Source organism: Saimiri boliviensis, chromosome 3, assembly GCF_048565385.1.
Source record: "Saimiri boliviensis isolate mSaiBol1 chromosome 3, mSaiBol1.pri, whole genome shotgun sequence".
Classification (NCBI taxonomy): domain Eukaryota; kingdom Metazoa; phylum Chordata; class Mammalia; order Primates; family Cebidae; genus Saimiri; species Saimiri boliviensis.
This window is the reverse complement of record NC_133451.1, coordinates 114,794,663-114,810,691: the sequence shown is the minus strand read 5'-3', so window position 1 is coordinate 114,810,691 and position 16,029 is coordinate 114,794,663. Positions and strand designations below refer to the sequence as shown.

The following is a 16,029-nucleotide window of genomic DNA, read 5'->3' as shown; positions in this document are numbered from 1 at the left end:
CTTTCTCCTTCATTTGCCTCCTTTGAACTTCTCTAAGTGTTGTCTTTTTCCTTTATTTCCCTCTTTCTTGTTTTTCTCCTCTACTTTGCATTTCCCACCTTTTCTCTTCTGACCCTAACTTGTGATAAAATACACCGAAATATGAGCGTCATTTGCTGACTTAAAGAATGTTTTTTGTTCTTAACATGAAAAGGGCCATTTTTTTCCTAAAATTTTTTTTGGAAGTTCTTGACTTGAGTGTGCCCTATAACTAGTTTTTACCCAATATATTAGTCTATTCTGAGAAAGAAAAGATGTTCATTTACATTCCTTCTCTGGAAAATGTCTACCCCGAGAACCAAATTTTCATAGAATCTGTATATGCCTGTGACTTGCTGTTTCAGCACTAGGCTATTTTCCAATTCTGAATGCTCACTGGAGGCAGCAAATGGAAATATGCATCTTCCTGGTACCCATTTACACATATGCTACACTACTGCTTAGGCCAAAGTCAAATTTGGGACCACAAACTAGAACGAATAATGTAGAGAACAATGCCATATTTGTCTACCCAGCATAAAACTACTGTACCAAGTAAAATGAAAGCTCAAGTTTAAATTATATTGTAACTCCAGAGTCAACAAATATATTCCACTCTATTGTAAATAAATGAAAAGTTATAAAAGCCTACAATAAGATTCTATCTAAACCTTTTCTGCCATAACCATAAATATAAGTCCCTTTATAGTATCAGGAATGTGGTTTTTTAAAAAGTCTGGTTGCTGGGTTTGACTGCTGATCATTCAGGGTTTTAGTAGTGTGGTGGCTAACATTAGAATAAAAACAGCTTTATTTTGTCTATAGTTAAGATAAACAGGAGAGGTCTCTGATGTTAGATATCATATCTTTCTGCTCTTGGTTCACAGGATTAGAATCACTGCAAGAGAATGCCTGAATTTCTACAACAAATGTCTATTGTTTTCTTGTGGAATGTTATTGACAGATTCTTAAACATGCCTTAGATTCCTATAAAAATTGCTTGCAAGCAAACTGCTTTCAAACAATACAGCATTGTTACATCAATATAACAAAGACAGCAAGTTTGGCTAACCTTTAATCCCAAGTGGTGATGTGAGTTATAATTTCATGCCCCTTAAAAATGTGGAACATATGGCTAAACACTTGATGGCACTCTTCAAAGTTTGTTTTCTCTCCCTACCCCCACCACAAAGCCCTGCTTTATGCTGACAAACATTTACTAAACAACGCATTTATGTCATTCCAGTTCTGCTTGGTTTTCCAGGGAGCTCTGCAACCAGCTGAGGTTCTTACAATATGGCTGTACTTGAGAAGCAGTGGGGATCTCATAACATATACCTGGCATAGAGACTAGAAACAGGTTATTTTTCTAAGCACTCTCCAGATTATTCTAATGTGCAGTCAGGTTTGAGAACCACTATGGTGGGAGCATCTGAAGGAATATTAAGGTCATGATTATATGCAGTGAGCAGGCAAAAAAGAAGTCTGAGCGATAAAAGCACATGTGGGAAATTAAAGTCACGTGTCTGACTGGTGGTCAACAGCAGCGCCTGGGTAATCTCAAGATATGACTAATCACCCAAACAAGAACAACAAATTTGTCTGGCCAATGACACACAGGATCTTTAAAGGGGGTGACACCTTGCTGCTTGGAGCACCCCAAATTTCCTAAGAACAGAAGGCAGAATAGGATTCCACAGGGAAGAGAAACACAGCTGGGTACTTCCACAGAGGTGACGCCTGAGACCAGCTTGGCATTCCTGAGGTGCTACCAAGGGAGATGCTGGGAAGAAAATGAAACCTGTCTGAACATGAAACTGACCAGGGATAGCCCTAGAAATACTGTACCGCAATTGGAGGCACCAAGCAGGAGGGAAGTTTTACCTCCTCTCCATGGTCATGCGGCTGTGAAAACCATGGACTGCTTCTCTCCCATGAGACCCCCTGTGGAGTAGACTGCAGGATTAGAAAGGCTCAGGTGTGCCTGTCATGCTTTTTGTCATAGGCTGGGCCTCAGCAGCAGGGAGAATAGTGGCTTTCTCTAGAATTACCAATGGTAATTCTAGACTAGCTCTAGAACTAAAACAAGGGCTTTTAAGGGCTCATAACAGTGAATGCATCAGGCACTCAGTGGCTTTCAGGGGCCAGGAATAAGGAAGGGATATCCTGATCCTATGACCCGTTGTCACCCCCTTTTCCACTTAACCTGGCCCAGCCTAGGGCTTTCTGCTTATGGCCCAGCAGACTTCAGTACCAAACGGGAAAGACAGAGGAATGCAAGAAGTGAGGCATGCACTCCCACTCCTTTGCTAATAATCCTGAGTTGCTCTTGTTCCCCTGCCATCTGTCAGGGTTAGACTCTAGGTCATCCCTGGGGCTGACAGAGAGGGAGACAGACACGCCTCCACCGGAAGGCCCAGGGCAGCTGCAGGCTTACATGCGGGTCAAGTGCAGCAGGCCCAGTCTAATGTGGAGAGGAACTTCTTGTGCCTAGTCTCTTAGATCTGCACCGCATCTCAGAGGAGGCCAGCAAGGGTCCAGGAGATAAAGGTAAGACAAAGGCTTTTCACTTTGGTATCTTTAGACCTCCAATGATTAATAAAAACTTTGGATCTTTTCAAGTGTAGAGATCTTTCCCAAGTTTATTATCTGTTAGTTGACTGCTTTTTCTTTTGGTGTAGAGCTCTGAACTTTTTACGTTTCTTTGAGAAATCTCTTATGTAATCTGTGCTTCTATTTTCTTTGTATTATTATTAGGGAGCTTATTCTAAAGTTGATTATTTTCATACTCACTGTTGCAATGTTTCAAAGCCTTGTTCTTTATAGAGCAGTTCTTGCTTCATCTGTGAGAGTTCTCTCTTCAGCTTTTTAACCTTTAAAGAGAAATCAATACCAATATCAATATTAATGTTTGCAAATAATTAGCAACATAGCATATTGTTTTAAAAGATACTAAATTAGTAAACTATTAAACACATAAAATCATTAAAGTAACATTTACTTTCTCCTTGACATAAATTCTGTGGAAGGCATATTAATTATGTTTAAAACTATTAGTAGTATGTATTATTACTACTATTTACTTTCATTACCTTACTTAGGCACATTCTTAAGAGCTGGACATCATCATTGTCTTCAGCCATCAAGGGCAGAATAAGAATTTCAGGCCATGGCATCTCCATAAAAGTGTGTGTTTGTCGTTCATTCACTGTGCCCAGGGCTACTGCCCACCCCTCCGGTTCCCTGAATAGCCCGGTAGTTCCCTCTGCCTGGAAAGCTCTGCTTCAGATCTCCGGCAGCTGACTCCCTGCCCCTCCAATGCTAGCTGAAATGTTACCTTTTCATATAGGACTTTTCTAGCCTCCTGCCCCTGCCATGACTGTTTTATTTAGACCAGAGTATTTTTCAGGAGCTGAACTTCTCCATGTACAGTGTCTGTCCTCATGAGAAAGCAAGCTGCATCCTACCAGCTGTATCCTGAGCATCTACAACCATGTCAAGTGAACAGCAGGTGATCAATAAATATTTGTTGTCAAACTGATAAAATATATTTTTCTGTTGTCAATATATTCTTTGGTAATGAAAATTCTAAAATTTGACAGATCAGAAAAGCAACACATGCCTGGTTTAGTCACAAATAAAAGTGTTCGTGCGAGGGTTAGAAACTTAATTCCATATATTAAGTTAAAGTTTTTTGGTTTTTTGTTTTGTTTTGTTTTGTTTTGTTTTGTTTTGTTTTGTTTTGTTTTGTTTTGAGATAGAGTCTCACTCCGTCACCCAGGCTGGAGTGGAGCGGCACAATCTCGGCTCGCTGCAATCTCTGCCTCCCAGGTTCAAGAGATTCTCATGCCTCAGCCTCTTGAGTAGCTACAATTACAGGGGCCTACCACCACACCCAGCTAGTTTTTGTATTTTTAGTAGAGAGGGAGTTTGACCATGTTGCCAGGCTGGTCTTGAACTCAAGGGCACAAGCAATCCACCCACTTCAGCCTCCCAAAGTGCTGGGATTACAGGCGTGAGCCACCATGCCTGGCCAGAGCCTTAAGTTTTAAACACATACTGTTGTGCAATATTTAAGTGTGCTTTTAAACTTTTATGTTGATTTATTTTGCTCATTCCACAAATACATATTGACTCTACAATGCATCTCGTACTGGGCCTGAGTATGAACAAAAAAGACATGATCCCTGTCCTTAGGGATCTTACAGACAATGGAGCAGCCAGCTATTGAGCAAATAATCACCCAACAAAACAAATCTTACCAATTACCAAAGGTGCTCTAAAGGAAAAAGTTCAGGATACTTAGAAATGACAAGAGAACAGAACCTAATTTAGTCCGAGGGCTTGGGTGGAGCCTGTTTGAGGAAACAATGCTTCAATTGGGAGGAAGGATTAGTGGGAGCTCATTTGGTAGAAGGGGTCCTCAAAACTAAGCTTGTACAAAACTCTAAAGGGACAGCAGGCTGAGGGGGTATTCAGCAAACCTCTGGAATTTAAAGAATCCCACTATGGCTGGATTACAGTGGGTGAGGGTGGAAAAGATCGAACTGGAAAAGGACTGATATATAGATGACACATTGAGAATGTCTAAATCTTACTATAAGAACAATGAGAATCAAGGAGGGATTTTAAATCATCACTGTGACAATGCTGTGGGGACTGACCAGAAGTGCCACAAGGATCCATTAATGCCAGCACTGTGGGCTGGCATGTGGACAAGAGCCAGAGAAGGAAGATCCTTCAGAGGCAGAATCAACAGGACTTGGTGATGGGCTCAGCGTGGAGGGTGGGGAGAGCATTTGACCAAGACCACGTCAGGATTTTGGCTTGCCACCTGGGTAGATGAAGGTGCTTTCCTGGAGAGCAGGACCAAATGTGGAAGAAAAGAGGAAGGATTTTCTTTAAGACATTTATTTCTGTGATGTCCAGGAGACTTCAAAGGCAACTGGAATCTGTGAACCTGGTGTTCGGAAGTGTCTGGACTAGATAGATAACTGAGAGTCACTGGCGTAAAGATGATATTTTAGATGCATGAGAACAAATGAGATTAGCTAAATTTGGTGTGTATGAAAAGAGAAGAGAGTCCGAGAGCAAGCCTTGGTCGTCTTCATTATTCACGTCTACTAGAGGGAGGGAAAATACACTGTGAAGTGGTGACAAGAAATGTAAGAGGAAAAAAAGAGCATCCTAGAATACAAGAGAAAAACGTCAAGAGGGAGACTAGGCACTCTGAGGAACAACAGGACAAGGACAAGAGCTGTGTAATACTCATGTTTGCATACCTGTAGGCACAGTGCTTTGGGCAAAGTAGATATTCAGTAACATATCTGTTGAGTTTACTTGAATGTTTATTAGTTTGTGGCCTTAGGTACTTATATTTTATTAGGGCAAAGAAATATAAACGATTGTGTTTCAAGGCCCAATTTATAACTACAAAGAGAGGTATAAACAGTGCTACTGGAACTCAAAGGAAGAAAAGATTACTATGGCTTGAGGATGAGGGTGGAACTCCCGGAGAAGGCTACTTGAACTGGATTTTTTTTTTTTTTTTTTTTTTGAGGCAGAGTTTCGCTCTTGTTACCCAGGCTGGAGTGCAATGGCTCAATCTCGATTCACCACAACCTCCGCCTCCTGAGTTCAGGCAATTCTTCTGCCTCAGGCTCCTGAGTAGCTGGGATTACAGTCAAGCACCACCATGCCCAGCTAATTTTTTGTATTTTTAGTAGAGACGGGGTTTCACCATGTTGACCAGGATGGTCTCAATCTCCTGACCTCGTGATCCACCCGCCTTGCCCTCCCAAAGTGCTGGGATTATAGGCGTGAGCCACCGCACCCAGCCCTGTACTGGATTTTAAAGGTGCTGTAAGATGAACGAAGAGCAGTGAGCTCATTCACAGTATATCACAAAAACATTTCAGTCTTAATATTAAGCTATTATCATTTCAAAAGAGCCACAGTAATCAGTAGCTCATTCTACATGTATTTCTATTTAGGACAACATTCTCAAGTGCTTTTTGTCAAGCAACACTTTCATCTTTTGGAAAAAAAAAAAAATGAGTCCAAAAATTGATAGCATTCAAATATCTGGGCTGAAACCTGTCTTTTACCTTTGAAAATACAGTTTGTTACAAAAGCTACAAATAAAATAAAATAGAATTAACTTAACCAAAGAAGTGAAAGATTTCTACAATGAAAACTTGCCCAACCCATGACGACTTTGAATGCAGCCCAACACAAATTCATAAACTTTCTTAAAACACTCTGACAGCCGGGCGCGGTGGCTCAAGCCTGTAATCCCAGCACTTTGGGAGGTCGAGGCGGGTGGATCACGAGGTCAAGAGATCGAGACCATCCTGGTCAACATGGTGAAACCCCGTCTCTACTAAAAAAAAATACAAAAATTAGCTGGGCATGGTGGCACGTGCCTGTAGTCCCAGCTACTCAGGAGCCTGAGGCAGGAGAATTGCCTGAACCCAGGAGGCGGAGGTTGCGGTGAGCCGAGATCGCGCCATTGCACTCCAGCCTGGGTAACAAGAGCGAAACTCCGTCTCAAAAAAAAAAAAAAAAAAACACTCTGAGGATTTTTGTTTTTGTTTTTGTTTTTTTTTCCCAGCTTATCAGCTATTGTTAGTGTTAATGTATTTTACGTGTGGCCCAAAACAATTCTTTTTCTTTCAATGAGGCCCAGGGAAGCCAAAATATAGGATAACCCTGCTATAAAACATTGATTAAAGAAACTGAAGCGGACACACAAAAAAGGAAAGATAGTCCATGTTCATGAATTGGAAGAATCAATATTATTAAAATGTCCATACTACCCCAAGTAATCTATAGATTCAATGCAATCTCTATCAAAATATCAAAATCCTTTCACAGATACAGATAAAACAATCCTTAGATTTATATGGAACCAAAAAAAGACCCAGAATATCCTGAGCAAAAAGAAAAAAACTGAAGGAATCACACTATCTGACTTCAAATTGTTAAAGCAAACTAAATATGGCCTGAGAAGGACTTCATACTTCTACAGTTGAGACCTTGTGGATGAACAGTAACCTAGCTTAGCAGTTAGACAAAAGTGAAAACCTAACTTAATAATATACACCTGTAACAATAACTGAGTGTTGGCCAATCCCAGCAGCCATACCTCAACCACTCATAGACTGCTCAAGGTTCAAACTGCCTTCAAATAGCTGAGCTGTAACCGATCTCACTGTTTCTGTGCCTTATTTCTGATTCCTGTCTGTCTCTGTATGTTTTTTGTCTACAAATTTGTTCTGACCACAAGGCACCCCTGGAGTCTCTATAAATTTGCCATGATTCTGGGGCTACTTGATTCACAAATCATTCACTGCTCAATTAAAGTCCTTTAAGTTTAATTTGGTTGAAGGTTTTCTTTTGTCAAAATTATACAACAGAGGTATAGTAACAAAAACAGCACACGACTGGCATAAAAACAGACACATAGACATAGAAAACCAGAAAACAAATCCATACATGTACAGTGAGCTCATTTTTGACAATGCTGCTAACAACATATACTGGGGAAAGGATAGTCCCTTCAATAAATGGTGCTGGGAAAACTAGATATCCATATGCAGAAGAATGAATGAAACTAGACCCCTATCTCTCTCCATATACAAAAATCCAATGGGAGAGAGATCCAAGATGGCTGATCACTAGCAGCTCGGGATTGTAGCTCCCAGTGAAAGCACAGAGAACGAGAGGATGCCACACTTTCAGATGAATTCTTGTTGCTCACGCATCAGGAGATTCCCAGCAGAGGAGCCCCACGGGTCGCCAGCGTGACTCTTGCAACTGGCGAGGTGGTTTTCCCGGTGCCTTGGAGCGTCGATTCTTGGTGCAGAGTCAGAAAAGCACCATCAATCTTAACGCCGCTGTTTAGTCAGTGCAGTGGGTTGCTCAGATTTCGGCACTGAGAATCAATAAGCTGGACGTCCACTCAGAGACCCAATTACAAAGATGGTAATTATAAAGACCACAGAAGGATAAATCTACAAGGAAGGGAAGAAAACAGCCAAAAAAGGCTGAGAATACCCAACATCAGAACGCCTCTCCCTCAGCAGGGGATCCCAGTTCCTCATCAGCAACGGAACAAGGCTTGATGGAGAATGAGTGTGTTCCAATTACAGAAGCAGGCTTCAGAATGTGGATAATAAGAAACTTCTGTGAATTAAAAGAACTTGTTCTAACCCAATCCAAAGAAACTAAGAACTTTGAAAAAAGGTTTGACGAAATGTTAACAAGAATACACAATTTAGAGAGGAATATAAGTGAATTGATGGAGCTGAAAAACACAATACGAGAACTTTGTGAAGTATGCACAAGTTTTAACAGCCTAATTGATCAAGCAGAAGAAAGGATATCAGAGGTCGAAGACCAACTCAATGAAATAAAAACAAGAAGACAAGATTAGAGAAAAAAGGATAAAAAGGAACGAGCAAAGTCTCCAAGAAATATGGGACTATGTGAAAAGACCTAATCTACGCTTGATAGGTGTACCTGAATGTGACGAAGAGAATGAATCCAAACTGGAAAATATGCTTCAGGATATTATTCAGGAAAAATTTCCCAACCTAGTAAGGCAGGATAATATTCAACTCCAGGTAATACAGAGAACACCACAAAGATATTCCTCAAGAAGAGCAACCCCAAGGCACATAATCGTCAGATTCACCAGGGTTGAAATGAAGGAGAAAATACTAAGTGCAGCCAGAGAGAAAGGTCAGGTTACCCACAAAGGGAAGCCTATCAGACTTACAGCAGCTCTCTCAGCAGAAACCCTACAAGCCAGAAGAAAGTGGGGACCAATATTCAACATCCTTAAAGAAAAGAACTTTCAACCAAGAATTTCACATCCAGCCAAACTAAGCTTCATAAGTGAAGAAAAAATAAAGTTTTTTGTGAACAAGCAAGCACTCAGAGATTTCATCACTACCAGGCCTGCTTTACAAGAGCTTCTGAAAGAACCACTACACATAGAAAGGAACAATCAGTATCAGCCTTTCTAAAAAATACCAAAAAGTAAAGAGCATCAATATAATGAAGAATTTATATCAACTAATGGGCAAAACAGCCAGCTAATATTAAATGGCAGTATTAAACTCACATATATCATTATTAATTCTAAATTTAAATTGACCAAATCCCCCAATCCAAAGACAGACAGGCAATTTGGATAAAAAACTAAAACTCATCGGTATGCTGCATCCAGACCCATCTCACATTCAAGGATACACAAAGACTCAAAACAAGGGATGGAGAAAGATTAACCAACCAAACGGAGAGCAAAAATAAATAAATAAATAAAAAGCAGAAGTTACAATTTTTGCCTCTGATAAAGTAGTCGTTAAAGCAACAAAGATCAAAAGAAGCAAAGGAGGACATTATATAATGATAAAAGGATCAATGCAACAACAAGAAGAGCTAAAGATCCTAAATATATATGCACCCAATACAGGAATATCCAGACATACAAGACTTATAAAGAGACTTAGACTCCCACACAATAATAGTGGGAGACCTCAACATTAACATCAATGAGACAGAAAATTAACAACAATATCCAGGACTTGAACTCAGATCTGGAACAAGTAAACTTAATTAACATTTATAGAACTCTCCACTTTAAATACACAAAATATACACTCTTATCAGTACCACATCATATCAACTTAGAAGTTTAAACAAAATATTGGTTGGCTCCTTGTTTGTTATTCTCTTCCTTCATTTTTTTCATGTCTCCATTATTAAGCACAATTATAGGCATACCCATATTTAGACTGCATTATAGCCTGGGCAATAAAGCAATACCCCCATTCTCTCCCCCTCTTCCTCTTTCTCTTTCTTCCTCTTCTTTATTCTTTTTATTATTCTTTTTTTCTTTCTCTCTTTAAAAAAAAAAAACCAAAAACCAAAAAACAAAAATCAAATGAAAACACAGTTGGTAAAAACAATGGTGATATTAAATCCACTTAGAAATAATGAATTAAAACAATTATTATATCTCATTGACATAAAAGTCAAATAATTTGGATTATGTGAGATAAATATTATATAAAAATCATTTGGATTACGATAGGCCAATTTAAAATTTTAAAAATTATTTAAGACATTCTTTATCTTTTTTTTTTTTTTTTTTTGAGACGGAGTTTCGCTCTTGCTACCCAGGCTGGAGTGCAATGGTGCGATCTCAGCTCACCACAACCTCCGCCTCCTGGGTTCAGGCAATTCTCCTGCCTCAGCCTCCTGAGTAGCTGGGATTACAGGCACGTGCCACCATGCCCAGCTAATTTTTTGTATTTTTAGTAGAGACGGGGTTTCACCATGTTGACCAGGATGTTCTCGATCTCTTGACCTTGTGATCCACCCGCCTTGGCCTCCCAAAGTGCTGGGATTACAGGCTTGAGCCACCACGCCGGGCTGACATTCTTTATCTTGAAGAGCTATTAGTGCTCCCATGTTCACTGCAGCAGCATGATTCACAATAGCCAAGATACAGAAATAACATAAATGTCCACTGACAGATGAATAGATTAAAAAAACACAGTGTGTATACACAGCGGAATATTATTCAGCCTTTAAAAAGAAGGAAATCCTGCAATATGTGACACTATGAATGAGGACACTATGCCAAGTGCAACAAGTCAGTCACAGAGGGACAAATACCGTATTATTCCACTTACATAAAGTATCCAAAATAGGCTCATAGAAGCAGCAAGCAGAATGGTGGTTGCCAGGTGTTAAGGTGTGCAGAAAAGGCAGAGTGCTAGAGGAAATAAAGTTTCAGTTACGCAACACAAAAATTAGTCTCGAGATCTGCTGTACATTGTTTTTATAGTTGAATATATTATACACTTAAAAATTCTGTTAAGAGGCTAGATCTCATGTTAAGTGTTTTTATTTACTACAATAAAATAAAAATTGAAGTTTAAAAAAATCTAAAATGGACTTGACAAACTTGGCCTCTGCTCTGTTTAGGTGCTATGAATGAAATTTTATTCTACGTTAGGTTACAATCATATAGGAAGCTGACCTGTGCTTTCTTTGCTCCCCACATTATTTAGTTTACCTAAAGATGGCTATATGCTAGTTTTTATACTGAAAGTCTTCTTAATGGACAACCTGAATGATTTTTAGCTCCCAAATACCAAGATGGCATTTTATGAACTATTAAAAAGTTTGTTCCCATAAGTGAAATGAGTATTTCCAACCAGACATTATTTCTAGTTGTTTTGGTTTTATCAGTACGGTCTTAATTAGTAGTTCAACACCTTTCTACTCTGGAACGACTTGGCATCATTCTAGCTATTGGAGGATCACTGTTTTCATTCTTTTATTCTCTAACCCAGTCTCAAATGTAGGACAAGAATGTAAAAACAAATGTCCTTAGATCACAACTAGAAGATTAAGCTAATGCTGGCCTACAAGCTTAGCACAATGTAGACTCAATGAGCTAAATTCTTAAGTACTTTTAATGTATTCCAAGCACTGTGCTTAATACAAATACCCATTTTCAATCCTCAAACTACTCTATTAGATACAGTTTTCATTCTCATTTTATTGGTAAGGAACCTGGGACCTAAACAGAATAGGTAAGTAACCTGCTGAAGGTTACACTGCTATCACAGTCTATCTAGAACCAGGAGAACTTCTAAAAATACAACTTAAAAAGTTTTGTTATTAATGGCATAATACATGTAAAAAGAGAGACAAACTAGAATAGTAGCAAAATTACCTAAATAAAATCTGTGACCCTTATTCTGCCTTAGAAACTTCATTATTCCTGTATCCCACTGGAAATGAAGACATGAACAACCCACAATCCCCAGTGCCTGTGTTTTCTCTCACATTACTGAATTTAACTACAGCTGTAGCTGACCACCTAATTTTGTTTCTATGGAGCCAAATTTCACAACCCAGAGTGCTAAATTGGAAGCAAGAGACCCACGATTTCCGCACATTTCCCACTGTCTATACTAACTACACTAAAGCAACTGCTATTTTTAAATTGATTTCAGTTATTTCTGAAAACCAGATTGATTAAATGTGAAGACTGATTAAATGTGAAGACTGAAAATTGCAGAGCTTATTACCACCTCTTACAATCCTAGTGTCATAGATTTTATTTTAAAAGAAGGGGAAAGAAGATGACAATGAAGGAAAAGTAAACTCTGGAAACCTATAGACCATAGAAAGATCACAAGACAGACAGGTTTCAAAAGTGTGCCCTAAAAGTGAATCTTGCAACATTAAAACTGTAATGAGTAAAATGATATTTTACTAATGACTACCTTCCCTTTTCACCATTTTCTCCTTTGTCTTGCAGGGAACTTCTTAAGCAAGCCAATAAAGGGCAACTGTCAACTGCTCCTTCTGGAAATCTTTCTATTGACTACCACTTCCACCTTACTAAAAATCCTCATCTCCCTATCTCATCTCTAAAGTCACCTTTAAAGAAAATAAGAAGTCAACTCCAGACAGTCAAATAGTCAGAATAAAACACTGCTTAACTTTCATAAAGAATAGAGGAGGGCCGGGCGCGGTGGTTCAAGCCTGTAATACCAGCACTTTGGGAGGCTGAGGCGGGTGGATGATGAGGTCAAGAGATTGAGACCATCCTGGTCAATATGGTGAAACACCATCTCTACTAAAAATACAAAAAATCAGCTGGGCATGGTGGTGCGTGCCTGTAATCCCAGCTACTTAGGAGGCTGAGGCAGGAGAATTGCCTGAACCCAGGAGGCGGAGGTTGCGGTGAGCCGAGATCATGCCATTGCACTCCAGCCTGGGCAACAAGAGCGAAACTCAGTCTCAAAAAAGAAAAAGAATAGAGGAAAGTGTATGATAGCTAATAAATGGAATTTGTCATCAGAAATAAGATGGCTAAACACAGTATCTTTTTTTAAAACAATCTTTTGTTTAACAACAATAAAAAGGAAATAAAAGCCAATGAGAAAAATCATATAAAACATTTATGACATATACTATCTTAAGATACAAATAACAGATAAATATTAATATATGGAAGGTCAATGCTGGATATCCACAAATAATTAAACCAGTACATTACTGCGTAACCCAGCAATTCTACTTCAAGGCGTATACCCAAGAAAAATGGAAACCTATGTCCACACAAATACTTATACATGTAGGTTCACAGCAGCATTATGCATAATAGCCAAAAAGTGGTAAGAACCCAAATATCTGCCAACTGATGACTGGATAAATAAAATATGGCCAGGCGTGGTGGCTTGTGCCTATAATCCCAGCACTTTGGGAGGCCGAGGCAGGTGGATTGCTTGAGGTCAGGAGTTTGAGACCAGCCTGACCAACATAGCAAAACCCCATCTTTACTAAAAATACAAAAATTAGCTGGGTGTGGTGGAGTGCACCTGTAATCCCAGCTACTTGGGAGGCTAGAACAGGAGAATCACTTAAACCCAGGAGGCAGAGGTTGCAGTGAGCCAAGATCTCACCACTGCACTCCATCATAGGCAACAGAATGAAAATGTGTCTCAAAAAAATTAAATAAACAAGATGTTTATTCATATAATGGAATATTATTTGGCAATTCAAAGGATGAAGTTTTAATACATGCTACCAACGTGAACAAACCTTGAAACATATATGCTAAGTGAAAGAAGCCAGTCACAAATGATCACACAGTATATGATGCTATTTATATGAAATGTCTATAACAACAGGCACACCTGGAGAAACAGAAAACAATGGTTGTTCAGGGCTCGGGGGATGGAGGAGGCAGGTGTGGGTAATAGGGAGTAACTGCTAATGGGTACAGGGTTTCCTCTGGGGGCAGGGCAAAAATGTCCTAGAGTTAGATTACAATAACGGGCATGTAAATATTAATGTTCTAAAAACCATTAAAATGCACATTTTTTTTTTTTTTTTTTTTGAGACGGAGTTTCGCTCTTGTTACCCAGGCTGGAGTGCAATGGTGCAATCTCGGCTCACCGCAACCTCCGCCTCCTGGGCTCAGGCAATTCTCCTGCCTCAGCCTCCTAAGTAGCTGGGATTACAGGCACGCGCCACCACGCCCAGCTAGTTTTTTGTATTTTTAGTAGAGACGGGGTTTCACCATGTTGACCAGGATGGTCTCGATCTCTCGACCTCGTGATCCACCCGCCTCGGCCTCCCAAAGTGCTGGGATTACAGGCTTGAGCCACCGCGCCTGGCCTAAAATGCACATTTTAAGTGGGTGAATTCTATGGTTTCTTAATAAAGCTGTTAAATTTTAAAAAATAAACTAGCAAATGGAAATACACATGGTAAAACATCATTAATAAAATCACCTCCTAATAAAGACAAAGTTGAAAAGTATTATATCATTACATACCAAGTAAACTAGCAAAAATTAAATACAAATAATAAAAATATGGTCAAAGGGTTTCCTATTTCAGATGCACATCCATGGTCTTTCCAGTGGTGTGTCAGGCCTACGTGCTCTTCCATCTTCATTTCATCACCTTCCTTCCTCCCTTACTACTCCCCACTTTCTCTCTCTTTTATGGCCAGTTTTCCCACCAGCAGTAAAGAGTTTCAGTTCTTCTCTACTAAAAACTGCTTTAGTTGTAGCCTACAAAATTTATACATATTTTTATGACCACTTAATTCTAACTATTTATATTTCTATTTAATTTTGTTAACCCATGCATTATATTGTAAGTATGTTTAAAGTTTCCTATAGGCCAAGGCAGGTGGATTGCTTGAGCCCTGGAGTTCGAGACCAGCCTGGGCAACATGGCGAAAACCCTGCCTCTACAATAAATATAAAAATTAGCCAAGCATGGTAGTGTACCACCTGTGGTCTCAGTTACTTGGGAGGCTGAGGCAGGAGGATCACCTGAGCCTGGAAGACTGAGGATGCAGCAAGCCATGCTTGTGCTACTGTACTCAGCCTGAATGACAGAGCAAGACTGTCTCCAAAAAAAAAAAAAAAGTTTCACGAACAGTTCTGCATTTTTTGGCTTTTTGTTATTGACTTCTAACGTAAATGGCATCCTGGCTGAACAGTATGCTCAATATAATAATAATCCATTGTATTAACTTTTAAATTAAAGGGCATCATTATGACTAGCCTGCAGCTAATTTTTATTAGTGAGTAATAGAAAGAAATCTGCATTCATAATTTGGTGAGCTCTACATACAACCATTAGACCAAGCTTATTAACTTAGTTGTTCAAATCCCCCCACCCCAATATGGCATTACTTTTGAGAGCTGTTACTTTTGTTTTGTTTATGCTATACCTCACTGCCTAAAATAGTATCTGAAATGTATCTGTGCTCTGCTATATCATTTGTGTAAAACAGTGTCTGGCATATCTGAAGCCCTAAACAGATAACTGCTTGAAGAATGAATGACTAAAGACTTCTCATCCTGGTAGTTATTGCATTTGATTTTTAAAATGTCTCACCATCAGGTTGGCTTTCCCATTGTTTCCTCAATCTTTTCTTTAAATGTTTTGTGGCTCATTTAAATAAGTGCATGATTGGACTTCTCACATTTAAATCACTCATCCATCTGGGATTATTTTGATGTCAAAAGTAGGGTACCGACTCATCTTTATTTTCGAAATTTCCACCTTTATTTAATTTCTTTTAACATGGGCAAAGAGATAACCTTATACATTCACTGAATAATCCAGTTTTATTCTAATCATAAGGAATGCTACTTTTATCATATTTTAAATTCAACAAGATGTTTCTGCTTATTTGTGGATGTTCAGTTCCATTGATCTTCCTATTTTTGTGTCACTATTATGCTGTTGTAATTACTGGCAATGTATGTATTTTAATGTAGTAAGATAAGAACTTACAATTGCCAACTCAGTTGCAATAAACACTCATGCATGTAGAGTGTGGTCTCTAAATACAACATCTTACAAATAGAATCAGTTCTTGAATAAATGTCTGATTCCAGGTCTAGTGCAAAAAGAAGTCAAAAACATATTTTCAGGCCAGAGTAAAAGA

General features: G+C 39.0%; 1 protein-coding gene across 2 annotated transcripts in view; it reads right to left on the bottom strand.

The window, feature by feature from the left end:
* WWC2 (WW and C2 domain containing 2) overlaps positions 1-16,029 on the bottom strand; it is a 218,696-nt gene that overhangs the window by 73,511 nt on the left and 129,156 nt on the right. For both annotated transcript variants that reach the window (XM_039468352.2, XM_074396680.1), the window contains one exon: positions 2,812-2,891. In XM_039468352.2, the coding sequence (XP_039324286.1) occupies positions 2,812-2,891 (80 nt within the window). The remainder of the gene's footprint in view (positions 1-2,811; positions 2,892-16,029) is intronic.